General features: G+C 49.1%; 1 protein-coding gene across 1 annotated transcript; it reads left to right on the top strand.

The window, feature by feature from the left end:
• The first annotated feature begins 9037 nt into the window (after positions 1–9037).
• DERL3 (derlin 3) lies at positions 9038–19457 on the top strand. The gene is made up of 7 exons (XM_039504642.1): positions 9038–9243; positions 11565–11630; positions 12332–12405; positions 13024–13117; positions 15787–15982; positions 16530–16620; positions 17242–19457. The coding sequence occupies exons 1-7, from the start codon at positions 9151–9153 to the stop codon at positions 17360–17362; spliced, it is 735 nt and encodes a 244-aa protein (XP_039360576.1). The 5' UTR covers positions 9038–9150; the 3' UTR covers positions 17363–19457.
• Positions 19458–19619: the final 162 nt, after the last annotated feature.

Raw genomic sequence — 19619 nt, 5'->3', positions numbered from 1 at the left:
GGTGATGTTTTCCCTTAACCTTTCTTATTTTTTTAACTGATTGCAATACATAAATAGTATTTGCTTTGAACTGTATGTAATAATCAGTGGGTTGGGGAAGCATCCAGTGCAGAGAGAGCCCCCTGGCGTGGGGACACCCTAGCCCCTGCCCTAAGTGCCATGACAAGATTGGGGGTCAACCCCCCCGGTATATTTATGAGATAGGTGTATCTCATAGAGCTGGAAGGGACCCTGAAAAGTCATTGAGTCCAGCCCCCTGCCTTCACCAGCAGGACCAAGTACTGATTTTGCCCCAGATCCCTAGGTGGCCCCCTCAAGGATGGAGCTCACAACCCTGGGTTTAGCAGGCCAATCCTCAAATCACTGAGCTATCCCTCCTCCCACAATAGGGGGACCTTCCCCCGCTTACATCTAGGGTGAGGTTTGGCAGGACACTTGCCTTCTCCATGCCTTAGTTTCCCATCTGTTAAATGACTATAATAATTAGGTGCCTGATAGAAGAGGCCTAATTCACCTACCTGTCTGTCGGCTGTCTAGGGCGTGTATCTAAGCACCATGTACAATGTCCCTCCAAACTCCCACTAAGATTGTTGTGTCACCAAAACAAAGTTTATGAACACAGGTTAAATTCAGGGTCCAAGTTCACCCTTCGCCTGCTCCATCCCTGGGATTCACTCAATCCACAGTCCAACTCCAGAGTGAATACAACAGGTATCCCCACCTTAATGCTGTCAGGCCACAGCCAACTTCCTCAGCACTTCAGACCGAGGGCACTCAGCTCTTCTATCACCAAACTGTTTCAGTTTCACATGTACCCACTTGTCTTATTTTTTATTCCTCCCCTGACATATTTTCTTTAACCTCATGATCCTCATTTTCCCGCTGGGTTTTGTTCTTTACCAAACAGCTGTCCAGGCAAGTGAAAAGGAGAGACTCTTCATTTCCCCCCCACCCCATTGATGACTTCATTTCCCATTAATGAAGATTTAAAAAGAATTTCAGGGCTCATTAAGAATCTGGTGACAGCTTTACCTTCTTATGGAGAAACTTAACACCAGACCAATTCCCCTGTGGCTAAAGCCAGGATGGCTGCAATGTTAGTTCTGACTCCACTGGAGAGTTCTGGAAAGCATGATCATGCTGCAGCGTAAGTGCATGTCAAGAGGTTTACTTAGACCTTTATCAGATCTTCATTTCAAAGGGCATTTCATAAAATATTTGACACAGTTATGCAGGGAGCTGAGTCTCTCTGCCACTTCCCCAAGAACTGAATGCTAATCTCTGCTACCATCACCTAGATGATACCCAAGGACACTGCACTGCAGGAGCATGTCTCAGAAATGCACTGGGTGAGGGTAGGGTTGTTGAAAAGTTTCTGGTTGTTAGTTTGCCAGTGAACATTTACACTGTCCACTTATTTCCCTCTAAGTCTGGTGTGATGCCTTCCCTCTACTACACAAGAGGAACTGGTCTTTTTCTCTTTAGTAAGAATCAGTTTTAAAAAAAAAAAAAAAAAAAAAGCCTCCCTATGACAGAGTGCTAGCAGCAACACCCTGATCACTGATCTTGCTGCAGCAAGTAAAAAGCTGCAGGCTCCGCTGGGAGCGATGAAGCACTTTCTGCTGGGGCATTATGAGCACCCAGATGGTAACCCTGGGCTAAGGATGTAATTGGGAGCCTATAAGTAGAAGGAACAGGAAGCCGGGGGAAGCTCAGCTGGTGAGATGTGCTGAGCCTGTATGAAAAGCTCCTAGTACAAGGAGCTACGTGCTATGTTGTGTGTGTAAAAGTGCAGAGGAATAAAAGGTTCATGAGGTGAATGGCAAACAGCCTGTGTGTGCCTGTGAGGTGACAGAAACAGGCTAGAATGATTCTCAACCTGCGGCCCGCGGGCTACTTGTGGCCAGGGATGAGCTGCCAAAATCTTAACAACCGGTTCCCTACAAAAAGTTCTGATTTAACGGATTTTCCACAGTATGTATTTTTTGTACCTTTCTCCATAAGAAGTGGCAATGCATTGAGTCATTGGGAGTCATACTTAAAAAGAAGCAACAAAGAATCCTGTGGCACCTTATAGACTAACAGACGTTTTGCAGCATGAGCTTTCGTGGGTGAATACCCACTTCTTCGGATGCAAACCATACTTGCATACTTAAAGAATTTCTTAAAGAATACCATACTTTTATACTTAAAAATATTTTTTTTACGTTTATTATAATAGAAACAAAGTATTGCTTTATTACACAAATGTAAAATACATTTGAAAAGAAGAAAATATAAAGAAGAGATGTATGAGTAAGCAAACGACAATATTTAAGAATGAAATTCTTGTATTTTATTCTATTATTCTATTCTTGTATTTTAAAATATTACATGTGAACTACTTACGTTATTAAAAAAGTGTAATATATTCATGTTGAAGTATACAATGCAACAACAAACAACATTTTAAAAAATATTTAAGTACATTATTTATTACTAATTAGGTAGTAATTTCCAAATGGCTTCTTGATCTTCTCCATAATCTTTGGTGTTGGATACACGAACTCTGGTATCTAATGCAGATCGATGACTTCTCATCATCCATGATTTAACAATATGGTATTGGGTTCCAGGAACTTAGTGGTTTTCCCAACAAATTGATGGTCATAAAGCTTGAGATATGTTTAATTGTTAAATTCGCCCTTTTATCACTACAAATAATATTCATCAACGAAAAAGCTCTTTCTGCTTCTGTTGGTGAAGAATCTTGTAATTCACATTTTAGAAGAATTGCACAGTTTTACTTGAAATTGTAGAAGCTTCATCAATAATAAGACAAATCTTTGAATTGTTTTTGACGATTTTACTAAAAATTTGTTTTCTTATTAATTCAGCAATATGTTCTACGATTCTGATGGCCGAAAATCGAGAATGTAGGCAGTTCCCTAAATCAGTTTCATTCTTAATTTGTAGCTATACTTCATCCACCATATCTGACATTGGTCAGTTTCTTTTTACTAAGCTGTAAACAATGTTGAAAATTTTGCTGGTCATTGCAATATTTTTTCAGTAAGTTTATCAATCACTGTAGTGAGAGGTTCTTTTTTAGATTCAAATAAAATATTCATAACTCTCAAATGAGCTTGATTCGAAATGTTCCTTCATTTTTTTTCTTAAGGAAGCTTGCTGAAATTTTTTATCAGATTCAGATGCTTTAATAGTACACTTTTGCCATTCCGAAGAAATGTGTAAAGATTTTCCTCCAAGGACCCCCAAATGTGATTTCTTTGTACAGTGGGAACAGCCAAGTTTTTTGCCTTCAATTATCAAGCCATTATATTTCTTCTAAAAATATTGTGCCTGCTCGGAAGTCCAACAATCAGGTACTACATTTTCACAATCATGTAAATCTTCTTCCATTGCAGACACATTTTCAGATGATTCAACATTTAAGATATTTTCATCACCAAAATTATTGTCATCGGCGTTTTCAGTATTTAAATAATTATTTTCACTACTAGAACTACTGACTAATGATTTTGTCATTTTACTGGAAAACCAATCAGTAATGCTTTTTTGGCATTTCATTATGAAGGGTAAATAATATTGAATAGAAAACTTTAATCTCTGAATAACAGTCCAGTTAGTATTACACACCGAAATATCACACGCAATTTACTAGAAACAAACAGACCAACTATGACTGGTCGTGTTGAATTGTATAGAAAACAGTAGCGGAAGTGCACGAACGAGGCAAGAGCGACTTCAATTAATTAACACAAGAAACAAGACGTTCTCGTTCTCTCTCAACAGGACGAATTTTGGCAGCGATGACATTTGATTCACAGGCGCATATCAACATAACGAACGAGGCAAGTGCGACCCTGTTCTTAAAATAATAAACTAGACCAGGAGTGGGCAAACTTTTTGGCCCGAGGGCCACATTGGGGTTGCAAAATTGTATCGGGGGCCGGGTATGGAAGGCTGTGCCTCCCAAAACAGCCTGTCCCCCCCATCCGACCCCCACCCATGTCCTGCCCCTGACTGCCCCCCTCAGAACCCGCTAGGGCTGCAAGCAACCCATCACCCTCCCCGCTCCTTATCCCCGTACCACCCCTCCTGAGACCCCCACCCTAACTGCTCCCCAGAACCCTCCCACCCCCTTCTCAACACGCCTCGCTCCCGGTCCCCGGACTCTCCCAACCCCATCCACTACCACCCCGACAGACTCCCAGAACTCATGCCTACCCAACCCCCCCCATTTCCCATCCCTTGGCCGCCCCCCCAGAACCTCCGCCCCCTCCAACTGCTCCCTGCCTGGCCCCTACCTTATCCAACCCCTCCTCCCAGCCCCGTCCTGGCCCCCTTACCATGCAGCATGTAAGGATGCCATGCGGCCCTTTGGCGCTTGCAGCCCCCCCTTACCTTGATGCTCAAAGCGGCAGGAGCTGCAGAGCTGCCTAGAGCGCGGCGCCGGAGGCTCGGCACGCTGCAGCTCTGTGAGGCGGGGGTAAAGTGGGGAAGGGGCCGGGGGAGCCTCCCCAGCTGGGAGCTCAGGCGGGCCCGAGACAGGACGGTCCCGCGGGCTGGATGTGGCCCACGGACCGGAGTTGTTTGCTCACCCACCTGCCCCTTTAACAGTCAGTTCTAAACCGGCTTCTACATTTAACAACCGGCTCCAGCTCACCGCTGCTTGCTGCCCAGTCAGCACAGAGCTGCAGCTCATGTGAATCCTCAGGGCCATACAGGTTGTATTGGATGTGGCCCGCGGCCCAGAATGGTCAATAGGTTGAGAACCACTGGGCTAGACAGTGTGGCACACGGAGTATCTGAGAGTGCCCTGTGATCCTCCCCCTAAAGCTTTACCAAGACAAAGTCATTGTGTATCATCCAGTCTGGGGTGGGGTTTTTTGCCAGGTTTCCATTAGGCCAAACTGATCAAACTGTTTGGTTGCATTGATCACAAATCCACTGAAGTTCAATAGTTGTAACCTCCTTTTGTGGCATGACATTCATGAGTGCGCACTACATCCTAGGAATAGCCCTGCTGGTCTCATGTTGCAGGAATGACCTCAAAAGGCTCCTGCACTTCAGCCCCAGTGTGATTAATGATGACATGTTTGCCCCCTCGGGGCCTTTCAGCTCTTGTGCAGAGTGCACCTGTAACTGAGCATCCTATTCAGGAAACTTTGAAACTGCCTTTCATCTCCTCCATAAATCACTTAGTTGCTGTGGGTCTCTGCCTCTCTCCTGTGTGATGCCTTTGGGTAGTTTTCAGAGGCCACTGCCTGGATAGAGGGGGCAGAGGTGTTTGTGTCATTTCTGACCCATCTGCTAATCTAATAAAAATGTTAAGAAGCATTTCATTAAAGCCAGCTTCATTGGTGCTACACTACCAGGGGCGGCTCTAGCCATTTTGCCGCCCCAAGCACGGCGGCACGCCGCGGGGGGCATTCTGCCGGTTGCCGGTCCCGCGGATGTGCCTGCGGATGCTCCAGCGAAGTCGCGGGACCAGCGGACCCTCTGCAGGCACGTCTGCAGGAGGTCCACCGGAGCCGCCTGCCGCCCTCCCGGGACCAGCAGAGCGCCCCCCGCGGCATGCTGCCCCACGCACGCGCTTGGCGTGCTGGGGTCTGGAGCCGCCCCTGTACACTACTGCCGTTATATTTCGGGGGTGGGTGGGTAAGGTGGTCCTCGATAAATTTACTCAGCTCTTACGATCTAGGACTAGACAATCAGTGCATCATGTCTAAAAACTAGTATCTAGATGCAGAAGTTTACTCTCCATCTCTCAAAGAATCGAGAGGGTGCAAATCCTGTGTAACGGCATCACACAACCAGATTGCTGCCTTGGTGACTGCAGGGGACAGCTTCATTCTAGGTAAACAAATAACATCGTCAGAGAATGTTCCAGTCAGAGAAATCTAGAAGACTGAAATCCAAAAGTAGGAAAAATTAATAAAATTCAGCTGGAATTACTTGATTCATATACATTCTCCTGGCTAGGCAGCTGGAGAGCTGTCATCACTAATTCTGACCGTACACAGTTCTTATTAATTGTTACCCCCATCACCCCAGCCTCACCCAGCCTGCTTTGTCTTAGCCGCTTATTATTTCTTACCTTCTAGAACGTAAGTTCTTCGGGGGCAAAAGCTGTAACTTCCTGTGTTTGTGCAGTGCCTAGCCCAATGGGGCTCACCCTGTTGCCTTTATGCTCTACCACACTATGAATAATATTAGTTACTAATACACCTTTTAGGGTGGTTATCTTGGCAGAGAGCCCTCCCTTGCAAAACTTCAAGAGATGACACTGTAAAAATAGAGCTGCTGGCATTTGAAAAAGGATATAAATGCCACACAAAGACCATTTTAGATCTCAGTAAATGATAAGTGGACCCTCGAGTGTTGTCCTGTAGTGAGGAGGTGAAAAGCAGGAATTGCATCCTACTTAATTTTCAAGGCTAAATGTGCTTTGAGCTTGTTAACAATTCTGTGAGCTGTTCATACCTACGTATTGTTTGATGTTTCTTTTTTTTAGCTTATCCGTCTTTCCGTTCTTTGCAGTAGGAATTGAGAGTGAAATTCTCCCCGTGCAGAAGGCCAGAACGATGCCTAGGCACCAGTTAAGCCCTTAAAACAGGGTTTAAGTGGGACTTAAGTACATAGGCATGGGGCTGGCCCTTTGTAGATGGGGAATCAGAAGTTGTACATGCTTCAGCTTGCTAGTTTTCTTCATTCCTCTGTAAAAGATCCAAAGATTTAACAGATGGGTGCCTGGTTTTAAATCCTGCTCTGAGGAGTATAGGAGTCTTCTTGTCTGTACTTTGTAGCCTCCTGCTTCAGAGATCCACACAACACATTCCCTCCTCTTTGCGCATTCTAGTGACTTTCCCCTTGCCATTGCTGATTTGTTCCCTGCCTGGTGAGAACCCTGGTGCCTTGGGAAACAAGGGTGTGAGACGCACTATTAGGCCTTTCCTAGTCTCTTTTTTGGAAACGCCTTTTTACATGTGAAGGTCCAGAATCCAGACTTACTGCTGAATGTTACTTCCTGCCCCCATCCCAGGCTAGGCTCACATTGGGTGGCGGCGGGAGGCCTAGGGAACATCCAATGATTCAGTCATTAAAAACAGCACTAGACCATAATTCCAGTTGTAGCGGGGCTGAGCTGGGAGGGCACGGGAGAGTTCCTTGACAAGTCAGCCAGGGGAGCCATTTCAGATTTTGGCAGGGGCAGGGGGCAATTTTAACAGTGATTCCAGGAGCTACTTAGGCACTTGAAAACTCTAGTTTTTTTTGGCAGATAATTTAGCAATTTGCTGACAGGAGCGCTGTAGCTAATTCCTATGTAAAAGAGAGAAAATTAAATATTTATTAGACCCACTCAGCTGTACTACTAACATGTTCTGACATCTTGTGGCAAGTCACTTAAGGGACACTGATTAGGTTTAAAATGTTGAATGTTACTAGCTCTGCAGAGAGGGTGACCCCATCAGGACGGCTGGGTTCTAGCTTAGCTCTGAGGGAAGTGGTATGGTATTGGGTGACAGCGGGGGGCGGAAACATCTGGGTTCTATAAAAGAACATCAGAATGGCCATGCCGTGTAAGACCAATGGTCCATCTACCCCAGTGTCCTGTCTTCCAACCGTGGCCAATACCAGGTACTTCAGAGGCAATGAACAGAACTGGGTAATCATTGAGTGATTCATCCCATCGCCCATGCCCAGCTTCTGGCAAACATTGACGGACCTATCCTCCGTGTACTTTAGTTCTTATTGGAACCCTGTTATAGTTTTGGTCTTTACAACATCTGTTGGCAGAGTTCCACAGGTTGACTGTGAAGAAATACTTTCGTTTGTTTGAAATCTGCTATTAATTTCATTGGTTGAGCCTTAGTTCTTGTGTTATGTGAAGGAGTAAATAACACTTCCTTATTCAATTTTTCACACCATTCATGATTTTATAGACCTCTAGCATATCCTTCCTTAGTCATCTCTTTTCCAACCTTAAAAGTTCCAGTCTTTGTTTAATTTTTCCTCTTTTGGAAGCTGTTCCATACCCCTCATCATTTCTGTTGCCCTTCCCTGTACCTTTTCCAATTCCAATATATATTTTTGAGATGGGGTGACCACATCTGCACGCAGTATTCAATATGTGGGTATACCATGGCGTTATATAGCAACAATAGATTTTGTCTTATGTATCCTATTTGTAACGGTTCCTAACATTCTATTCGCTTTTTTGATTGCTGCTGCACATTGAGCAGGTGTATCCAGAGAACTATTCACAGTGACGCCAAGTTCTTGTTGGGTAACAGCTGATTTAGACCCTGTCATGTTGTCTGTGTCCGTGGGATTATATTTGGCCATGTGTGTGACTTCGCATTTATCAACAGTGAATTTCCTCTGCCAGTTTGTTGCTCAGTCACCCAGGTCTGTGAGGTCCCTGTTGTAGCTCTTCACAATCTGCTTTGGGCTTAACTATTCCGAGTAATTTTGTATCATCTGCAAATGTTGCCCCCTCCCTGTTTGCGCCTTGTCCCAGCTCCTGTGTGACTGGGTTGAGCAGCGCCGGGCCCAGGACAGCCCCACCCTGTGACACTGGAGGGGGGGCTCTGCCTCTGCCCCCCCAAGCCGGCAAAAAGCCCCCAGGCACCAGCAGCCCAACCGCTCCAGGGGGCCCAGGCCACCCACTCCAAGCGTGGGCTCTGCCTATTGGTCTAGGTGGTCCGACGCTGTGGCCCTCTGGTGCGCTGATTGGCCGCCTGTTACAGACACGTGGCCCTCTCTTCTCCCGCCACAACAACAACATTCCCCCTACCAGAAGAGGGGCCGGACTCGTGCCCTCCCATTGGCTCCGGGCCGCCTCACTCGCCGCTCTGTCCCACCCCCACAGAGCTGCGCTTCCCAGTGATTGGTTTGTCGCCGCTACCCGCTTTATTCCCCTAGAGTCAGGACGAGTTTCTTCCGGGTTGGGGAGGAGGGTGGCAGGCGGCGGTTGGCTGGTTAGCGCTGTCTGTCACTTCTCCCTGGCGCAGCGATTGGCGAGCGGAGGCTGGGGGTGGGGCTGAGCCCGCCTCTGTCGCTACGGCCGTAGGGCTGCGTTAAAGGGGCAGTAGCGCCGCTTTCTGCCGCCGCTGCCCCGGACCCGGCTCCCCGGGCGGCGCCATGGCCTACCAGGGCTTCACGCAGGAGTACCTGGGGATCCCGGCCGTGACGCGGGCCTACACCACCGCCTGCGTCCTCACCACCGCCGCCGTGGTAAGGGGCCGGGGCGGGGCGGCGGGGACCCGGGGCTGGGGAGCGCAGGGGCCGCTCACCGCCCCCCTTGGGCACCGGGACGTGCTGCGGGTCCCAAGCGGCCCGGCGGGGGGGGGGGGTGTCTCCGCTGGGCGGCATCTGCGGGAGCTCGCTGCGGCCCTACCCCCGTGCGCGCCGCAGTGTGGACACGGGCTCTGACACGTTTCAGCCCCCACCGCCCAGGACACGGGCTTGCTGTGCGGGCGCCCTGGGACAAGCCCGGGGGCGGGCAATGGGGGTGAACGCTCGCGCCGCTAGTTCGGGGTCTTGCCAGGCGCTCGGAGGCCGAAGCCCAACGCGAGTGTTGAACAGCTCCGCGTCTGCCCAGCCTGCCCCGTTAACGAGCCCGGGTCCGAGCCGGCCGCGGGCCTGAGCCCTTGGAGCCTCCTGTCTAGTGACGGTTCCTGTGTCTTCTCTGCCGCGCTCCCCTGGTGCGGTGGGAAGCACTGGGGGGGTTTGGGCTGAGGCTGGTCCCTGTACATTGCTCCTCTCCTCAGTGCTAGGGACTGTGTGCCCCGGCCACTTACCTGCTGGACACTTGGTTCGTGGGTTTGCCTGCTCCTTGTTTCCTTTCCGTGGCAGGGACAGTTCAAAACATTAAAGCGCAACAAGATTTTCAGCCTTTTTCTAGAGCTTATTCCCTAGTTTGAGGCTAAATTCTGCTAATAGTGAGATTGGTGGGTTTGCATTCTGGCTCTCAGCACTTGCATAATTTTCTCTAATTTTCTGTAAAGCGCGCACACTCCTCCTTTCCCACCATCAGCTGGCAGTGAAAGACGTTTGACCCTCAGATTAGGGTGCAATATCTGTAATGCTCACTGAGGCCAGGCTCTGCTAGAAGTAGATGCTTCAGTAGTCATGTGTACAGCTCACCATGTCTTCCCTGAACCAGCCTTGCAAATGACCACCTCTTACCTTGCTGGGTAGGGGTTGGAATGAGCCGTATTGTCTGAGGTTGCATTTAATGTCCTCCGTGGTGTGGCAGCCAGGTAGGATGTGTTTGCGAGGGCTGATATTTTAGCCCCCTTACACACTACAGGTTAGACACATACCCGTCAGGGCTGGCCTAGATAATACAGTCAAACCTCGCAATAACGCTCCCCGCCATGACGCGAAATCGCATATAACACAATCATAAGTTGGTCCCCTTTAACTCCTAATACCAGTGGTCTCCAACACCATGGCGCCCGCTGGGACATTGATGTGCCCCCGCCTAGTGCCCAGCAAGGGGGAGAAGCTGCGGCCTCGCGCCTGCCAGGGACAGAGAGCACCGGCATCCGCAGCCCTGGAGTTCTCTGTCCCTGGCAGGCGCAGGGCCACGGCTCCTCTCCCCTGCTGGGCACTAGGGGCCGCACATCAATGCACCGCGTTGGGGACCACTGACTTAAACTGACCAGCTTGAAACCCTGCTATACCGCGACCTCGCATTTATCGCGATGGAATTTTTTGGCCCCCAAACATCGTGTTATAGCAGGGTTTCACTGTACTTAGTCCTGCCATGAGTGCAGGGAACTGGACTAGATGACCTCACAAGCTCCCTTCCAGTACTACGATTCTATACACAGACATCTAGTGTTTACCCAAAATCAGAAGACCGAATGCTGCTTGCAAAGAATAAAGAGCATCAGAGGGTGTTAACAAGGGACTCAGAAAGCAATAGGTACAAGTCTAGCAGCATGCACAGCAAAAAAACAAAAGAGAATGACTGCTCCATTTATGCAGCAAGTGGCTCATTCCCCACTGAAAACACTTCATACATTTGCACTCCCACAGTGACCTGGTTCTTTATGTCTCCAGCAAACTCCGCCTTTGTCTCCAAATTGCTTGCACAAAGATCCTTCCATTGAAACAGATTCTGACCATTCCACCTGCATTTGTCATCTGATTCTTTCCCTTGGTCCTCTGCTGCTTTGTGTCTGTCCTGGCCCCATTCCTCTTTTCCCTCAAGCTTCCTGCTTCCAACCTTGCCTGATGTTATGTGCCTACTTCCTTCCCTTCTACCCTCCCAAAATTAAAAAACTACCTTGGTTTGTCAACCATCATTATTACATAACAACCCTGAGTAGCTGTGTGACCTAGCCGCTGTGTCCTTTGTCCTCCTCATCCCTCCCTGCATCACTTGATGCTCTCACTCATGGCATCGTGTGTAAAATTAAGTGGCAGGTTTCTTGGTGCAAAGTCTAGCATACCCTGGGTGCTGTATGAACAACACTAAGTGCAGCATGACCTGCTTTTCATGTCTCACTCCAGTGTTAAATGGTCGCTGTCTTGGTTTCTTGCAGCAATTAGAATTCATCACCCCTTTCCAGCTGTATTTCAACCCAGATCTGATTTTCAGAAAGTTCCAGGTGAGATTCTTTTCTTATAAGGGGTTAATTTTCCACCGAGTCCTTCACTCTCTTCCTAGCCTGATAATCCAGAGATTCCATGGGCTGGAGGTGGAGCCAGCAGGCCAGCCCAACTTCCCTATTTCCTTATCACAAGGAGCCCTACTAGGCCTGGAGGAGCTTCTTTATTCCAGATAATCTCTTGTGCTCTGTCTGGTGGTGAAAGTGGCTGCTGGGCCTTGTGGGACTTTTTCCCACTAGCAAAAGCTGTGGAGGCGTGGCTATAGTCAGACAGTGTTTTCCCCACTCTTCTCTGCCCCACACCACAATGGGTTCTTTAGGTCCCTTTCCTGTTTTACTCACATCCTACTAAGACTGTCACTCCAGTCTCCTTTCAAGAAGAATGGTGGCTGAAATTTATGACCATCTAGTCTCTTGGGGCTGGATGGGGGAAGCTCTCCCTTAGGAAGGAGTCTTGCCTTGGGTGATGGGATCATAAATTGTCTCTTCCTTGGGGAAGGTGTGGAAATATCACTCACCAAGGAGGAAAGACTGTCTGGTTCTGAGAGGGTAGATGGAATCCACAGGAGGTGGGTAACAGAGGGAGTGATTACCTAGCAGGGTAAATGGCTGTATGGAGGCACACAGGTGCGGGGGGCCTTCCAAACTGGGGAAGAGATATGGCTGTCCATCTCGTTCTTCTCCTGTCTCTTCTCTTGCAGATTTGGAGGCTGATCACCAACTTCCTCTTTTTTGGGCCCTTGGGATTCAGTTTCTTTTTCAACATGATATTTTTGTATCCTTTGGTCTCAGCAGCACTTCCTGCTCCCTTTTCGTTTTAAATACGACTCTCCCCGCGCCCACCTTCCTGATCTAGTTGGCTTGTCTCATCAGCAGGGCTGGGCTGTAGAGTTCCCCTTCCTCAAGTCTCTGCCAGTCTGAACTGAACAGTAAGTTCCCAGACAAGGTCATTCCAGAGCCTGCTGGTGTCTTGAGATGGAAGAGGGCCAACCTCACTGCTGAAGAGATCCAGCTTAGCCCATCACTCATTCACTCTGCATCCAAAGTACCTGTCTGGCTGGGGCAGCCCCCCTTGAGGAATGCCTAGTGAGACAGGCAATGAGACTACAGAGCTATACCAGCTCCTGTAACTGTGCTGTCCATTGCCAGTGCAGTGTGGTTTCTGCAGCCATGCTGGACAGAGGTGACTTGCTCTTTCCCTGAGTCCGGTAACTCAAGACAAAAGATGAATCTCACTGCTCTGGCTTGGGGACTTGGGCAGCTGGCTGGCAGCTTCCACTAATGAAACCTCTTGTGGGAGCTTTTCGGCAAACCCCTGTGGCTCAACCAGTGATGCAGGGCAGCCAGCTGTTAAGTTTCCTATTCTGCAAACCCTCTCGTTTCCTGCTCTCAGGTACAGATATTGCCGAATGCTAGAGGAAGGCTCCTTTCGGGGAAGGACTGCAGACTTTGTCTTCATGTTTCTCTTCGGGGGATTTCTCATGACAGTATCCTTTGTTTGAGTTGGTCAAGGCCCTCTGGGCTGCTGTCCTATGATACTCCGTAAATAGGCTGCTAGTCCACCGACTCCTTGTACCAAGGACCTTCTTAAGCTCTTCTGTATGCCTCTCTGTTCTGGTTGGCTTTACCATAAAGTAGAACAGGTGGCTGCCCAGAGTGGCCAAACTTGGACTGCAAAATGTGAGGCGCATGTTTCCTAAGGCACACAAACCCTGGAGCCACCTGGCTGACAGGTGCAGTTTCTGCTCCTGGGATGGCTCTTCTCACATACAGCAGCCTCTGTCTGTGCAGGCTCTCAAATAGTGGGCTGGCAACTCCCCAGGCTAATTCCTTTTGTTGTACACTCTGTTCATACTCACCAGGCCCTGAAAGGACTTGTCTAAGATTTATGCTCCAGCTACAAAAAGTTGGCTTTTGTGTCTTCCACTGACCACAGGAGCTCTGATGTGCCTGGAGGAGTCGCATATAACTGGGCAGAGGGGCGGGATGTTGTGTAATCATGGATACAGGAAGCTGTCCGATCCATAGACTTAGCCAGAAATGGAGTCATATAGCTCTTCCCAGATTAAGTGAAAACCTTAAGTAACCCTACTGAGCTATGAGGTTCCTATTCCCATATCTGTACACTGATCCGTGCTGTCATCTCAGGGAAGGGAGGGGGAATAGGGGTGGTTACTGCACAATAACAGCTCACACCGGATTGTGGTTAATTTAGAGAAAACAGCAGCAATTAGAACATTTAGCTCCAAGCTCCGGGAGTGTGTGAGACTGGCAAAGGAGCTACACGCATGCAGCTAGGCCCTGAATCTTTAGCAGACTGTGTGTACCATAAGGCTCTGCACTGTGGTGTTATAGCTCATGGGCATGACCAGGGCTACTTCGGATTTTTTTGTACCTAGTGTGAACATTGTTTTATGCTTTGGAACCATTTTAAAGTAAGAGAAACATGTCTGGGAAGGACGACAGAGTCCCTCTGCAGACAAGCCCGCTGCCATCTGTTGCAAGGTGCACTCAGAGAAGGGTGTTAAACGTGTGTCCAGATGGAAACGAGCAGTATCAAAAGATGCGCTTTCCCTAAAGCTGTGTATTTTCATATGCAAATGCTGAGCAGACTCTGACATCCTGGTGCAGTGTCTATAAGGGCTTAGCTAGGCAAATGCCAGTGCATCTGTGGTGTCCACACTCTTGACCTGCCAAGACTGTGTCAGAGCCCCTGAGCACAGCAGGGAAAATGACTGGGAAGCAGGGAAAGTGCTAATTGAGAAGAGGTTATGATTTATCTTTGACAGAACTCTCTTGCAGAGGACAAGTGTGATCGGCTTGGATGCCGATAAATATCAGGTCCACCTCTTGTGCTTGAAACATGAAACTTAACTTGACGAAGTGGCCTGGCTGGCTCCTAACCATTGTAAGGGGATACACACTCTCTCTCGCTCTCTCTCTCGGGCAGCCATTCAGACCTAGCCCAGGGTAGTAGTTATAATCCTCTGGTGGTGGTGGTTCAGAGCCCTGCTGAAGATGAGTTTCCTCTCAGTCCAGATCCCACTGGACCAGTGTCCATGTAATGAAAACCACTCCCTTCACAGCAATGGTGAGGGGCTAATGAACAGCCCTGCTGCTGCCTCTAAGGATTTCATAGAGGGCTTGGGGCTTCCTGCTGTTAGTCAAGCTGCTCCCACTAGCACTAAGTTCATGCTCTGTAGATTTACAGGAGAGAATTAACAAAATAGGGTCTTCCTATGAGACGAGCAGGTTGGACACTTACCGTAGCAGCAATAAACATCAGTTTGGACATTGCTCCTGCGGAGCCAGGAGATTTTCCAAGGGAGTAACAGCTGTTTGTGCTATGCCTGCCCTGGGGTGGAAAGTACTCTTCCTCAGCAGAACGGCATGCTGACTAATTCCCATTGCAGGCACTGTTACAGAGGGTTGGGTACAAGGAGGGGTGAGTATGGGGGGCTGTCCCCATGCACAGAAGAGGGATGAACTTCTGCAGGACAATAGCTGGTGACTTGTCCACTCATTTTGCTGTCTGTGTTAGCTGCATTCAGACAGGCCCTGCTCACAGATTCATACGAGGCCTAGGTCCAAAGGGACCTCTCGTGTCCAGTTTCTCATCTTGCACAGAGGTTTTCGGCTATAATAACCCCCCTGGAAGCTTAACATCTAGTGATGAAGCCTCAATTATTGCACCAGGCAGTTTCATGGCTCTTCCAGGCTATGGAACACTTCTCTGGGTTTGTTAAAGAAAAATGATATCCAGTGTAGGGGATATTGTCCTCTGCCGCAGGGGAGGCCAGTGTCCTGGGAAAGTGAAGGGTGGTGGTGCTGCAGAAGTGAGGGTGCCCAGCCCCTGCTTGCCATGAACCCACACCGGGCAGCACAGAGTAGCTGAGGTGTAAATGACGCTGATCCAATGCATGTTTTGCTACTCGGGGAAGATGAGGCAGGCCTGGGCAGAGGGATTGGTGTGTACTATCACGTGGTGTTGACTCCAGTACATGGAAATCCTAGGCAGCTGCCTAAGTATCTAACTAATCTGTCGGAACGTCAGGCATTTGTCAGGGGCTTATGAGATTGTCCCATCTTCTGTCCTGCTGCTCCGGTTTGTAGCCTAAGCAGAACGTGCTGTTCTCCTTGACTCTGTAGCTCTCAGCTCTTCGGCCTCTTTGCCAGCCTCTTCTTCCTGGGCCAGGCCTTCACCATCATGCTGGTGTACGTGTGGAGCCGCCGGAACCCTTACATCCGCATGAATTTCTTCGGGCTGCTTAACTTCCAGGCCCCTTTCCTGCCCTGGGTTCTGATGGGATTCTCTCTGCTGCTGGGCAATTCCATCATCATTGATTTGTTGGGTAAGAGGACCCTGGGTGCTCTGAGGAAGGGGGGCTCTCCCAGCTGTGACCCCAGTGGTCTACATCCCATGGCCTGGGTTCACCGGTGTTGGGGGCATGCCCCCTTCTCAGAGGAGTACAGCTGGCCTAGTCGGATTGCCATACACGCAAGGTCAGTCTTGCTGTTGAACTAAGTGCACTTTGAATAGCGCTTGGGATGGTGCCACCTATGAATCCATAGTAGAGCTGCCCCAGCTGGCTTGTCAGTAATGGGGATGGGGAGAAAATGAGCTCATGCCCCATTCCTTCTGCCCTCCCAGTTCATACCCAAGAGTTCTCTGCAGCCATGCTTTGCTTTGGAGCATAAAGCATGAGTACCTCAAAGCCAGGCCCTCCAGCACACACGCTGACTCATGCAGGGATGCAGAGGCAATGCAGCTGTCTCCTGGGACAGGTGCTTACAGGTAGCTTTTCTCCTATCTCAGAACTTCAGTGAGCAGCTAGCTAGCTGTGTCCCCCAGAAGAGGCATGTCTGAGGGTAACACTTCTGCCTTCCCCTTCTCTACAGGAATTGCAGTGGGTCATATTTATTACTTCCTTGAAGATGTTTTTCCCAACCAGCCTGGAGGGAAGAAGTTGCTGCTCACTCCAGGCTTCCTGTAAGTGAAATTCGAGTCGTCTTTCCTGGGTCCAATGTATCACCACCACTTCCAAAGGTTTTCTTCATAACAAAATAGCTAACCTGTCTCGGTGCTGGGTAACACCCTCAGCCTCTCGGGCTAGTCATGCCTCGGAGCAAGCTAATAACCAGGCTGTGCAAACGCTGACAGCTGTCCACATTCAACCCTGTCTGTTGTGGAAAGCACCACATGCCTCAAACTACTGTCCTAACTGGCTATCTGTACATGGTCTGCTCCTGCTCCAATCCTTTAACTCAGGCCCTCTTGTTACTGGGAGTCAGGGCTCTTATGGAAGTGGCCCTTGTTGGACACTTGAGCAATAAGGTATCGTGGCATGAGGGCAGCTCCAGGCTTGAGAACTTAAGTACCATGCACAGGTAACTGGATCAAGTCGTGGGGGAGGGCAGCCAGCAATGCATTTGCTGTTTCCCTAAGTCCGCTGAGAACTAGGTGCTATGGACCCCCCCCCCCCCAGTTCAGTACAGGGGGTGGTCCCTGAGAGTGGGTTGGGTTCCGAGGAGGGATGGGGGTGGCTTTCATCCCTCTCCCACCTTATTCTTACTGTTCACTTCTTTTGGGGGTGGGCCTGTCCCCTGCCAGGAAGCTGGTATTTGACACTCCTGAAGAGGATCCCAACTACAACCCCCTTCCGGAGGATCAGCCAGCGAACCAGCCAGCTGCTGACCAAGACCAGAACCACCAGCAGCCGCCGCCTCAGTAGTGGGGGAGAACCTGCTCTCTCCCATGTGACCGAACTCTTCTCCTGCCTGCTGGACTGATCCTGTGCCACGGACAGATGCTGTCTGAAGAATGGCTTTGGTCACTAGACTCGTCTGTATTAACATCTCACTGTTCCCTGGGGATAACCTGTTTCCTGAGTTGTTCTCTGGAGCGTCATTTACAAACTGAATGGAGTTATGTAGATGTGTGTGTACAGAAGTGGGGTAGGGAGGGGGTGGAGGCTAGCCCCTGGCTACGCTAAATATCTCAGCACCCTGGGCCTCAAACGTTCTTCCTAGTCTAGTGCTGCTACAGCCACGCTGTGTGCCAAGTCACCTGTCTCCTTGGTGTGCCCACTGGGACTCTCTCCTTCCCACGAGGCTCCAGTTGTTGCTTTGTGCCATGGAAGTGCTTGACGCGCTAGCTATTTCTCAGCTGTAGTAATGTGTATGCCCTGCCCCCAGGACTGGAGAATGGCTCATTGCCTTGGTTCTGCTCCTGCCTCTTCCATTCTCCCAGCTTCTTTACATTAAAGTTTATATTTTTCAAAGGAGAAGCTGTGCCTGGTAGGGCAAGAAGCACCCAGGGCTGTTCTGCAGAACTCTTCTTACTTAGGTCCTGACACTCAGCAAGGGCTTTGTTCCTACGGGCAAATTCAGCTCAGACAAAGGGAAGACAGACTAGTGCACTTGCCCAGCGAGGGAAGAGCCCCACCACAAGGACAGATGGGAGCTTGAGGGCTGCATGGAAAGGAAACGAACAGTGCAGGTGCCAGATCAATGAGGGAGACACAGGCTATTTAAAGACAGCAGCAAGGCCCTCTTAACGCAAGTGTCACAGGTTTGTTTCAGGACCTGCCTAAAGGCTCGAACAGCTGCTCTGAGCTGAACATCTTCCGGTCTCCTCTAATGAGGGCACAGTGGCTCATGTTAAATTACTAAATTTAATGACAAGGTTTGCACCTGTACAGCCAAGCAATAAGTTTTAGGCTTTATCTACAGCCACCAAGTTGCATTGCTTTAAAAGCCCACTGGGTTACACCAGTGCCAATGCCTGTGAATTACATCTGAAAGCTAAACAGGTTTCAACTACTCAGGCTCTGCACCGAGTTGAACCAGTTAACAAGGCTGAATAGTGTGTGACTCTCTCTCTCTGGACCAGGCCTAAGTGTTTCTTTCAAAGCACAAAGTTTGTATTATGCAGCCACCTTTGTGGAGCTGGCCTGTGGCATTGTGCTTTGCAAGCCTGTAACCAAGCAGAGCCACTGAAGTCAAACGGTAACGAGCATCGAGTTAGCCAGAGCAAAATGGTGCAGGAGCCTTTAGGCAAAGGAAACTCAGGCCCCAGCCCATCACAATTCTCTGCTGTTTATCTCAAGTGCTGCTACCAGAAAAGAGGCTGAACCCTCCTTACCGCAAAATCGGCACAGGCTTAGTACCCACCACCTGAAAAATCCATTGTAATCAAGCTCCATGGGAGGGGGCACAAGGAGATTTACTCATGGAGTCACTGAAAGTCTAAGCTTAGCTGTGTATAAATGCAGCTTTTGGCTGTGGGACTCCCCTCCCCTCCATGTTGGAATAACCTGTTGGTGAAAGGTAAGAGGCAAAGACTGGCCCAGGGACAGACAGCTGGTCAGTGGAAGGGTTAAGACTGCAGTGATAAAGCTGCTGAGTTTGCAAGTTCATGGCTTCTGCAAACTCCCTGCCAGCTGAGTTTTTATTCTTCCCTCTCCCCAGACACAGAAACCTGTTTGCTTTCAAACAGCTATGAACTGGGGCTGCCCTCGTGCAAGATGAAGCATGATAATATTCATGCTAGAAGCGTGGGTGGACTATGCTGGAATAGGTTTTACAGCTTCCTTTAGCACAAGGGCCATGACACCAGTGTCAGATTGTCAATGTAATCTGTGCTGCTTGCAACATTGTCTCTTGGTTTTCCTGGAGGAGGAGTGCGAGCTCCAGTAAAGCGCCAGCAGCTTGGCTTTGATTCTATTTTAAAAAATTAAATTAAAAGCTGACAATTTGTATCTTGTTTAAAACAGCCAAATTAAACGCCTCCTGGGAAAGAGCAGGTCTCTGCCTTCTCACCAGCTTTACAGACTCCTGGCCCCAAAGTGTTAACGGCACGTGTGAATACAGCTTTATTCCTGGGGAGCTTAGTTCATTCATTAGCTGCAAGGGAGGGACCGACTGCACATGATCATGCACAGTGGCAGCTTTTTGCTGAAGGAAAGATGCAATTTCAGCAACTAGAAG

Source organism: Mauremys reevesii, linkage group 18 (genome assembly GCF_016161935.1).
Source record: "Mauremys reevesii isolate NIE-2019 linkage group 18, ASM1616193v1, whole genome shotgun sequence".
Taxonomy (NCBI): Eukaryota; Metazoa; Chordata; order Testudines; family Geoemydidae; genus Mauremys; species Mauremys reevesii.
Note: the sequence above shows the minus strand (reverse complement) of the source record. Positions and strands in the feature narration are given on the sequence as shown.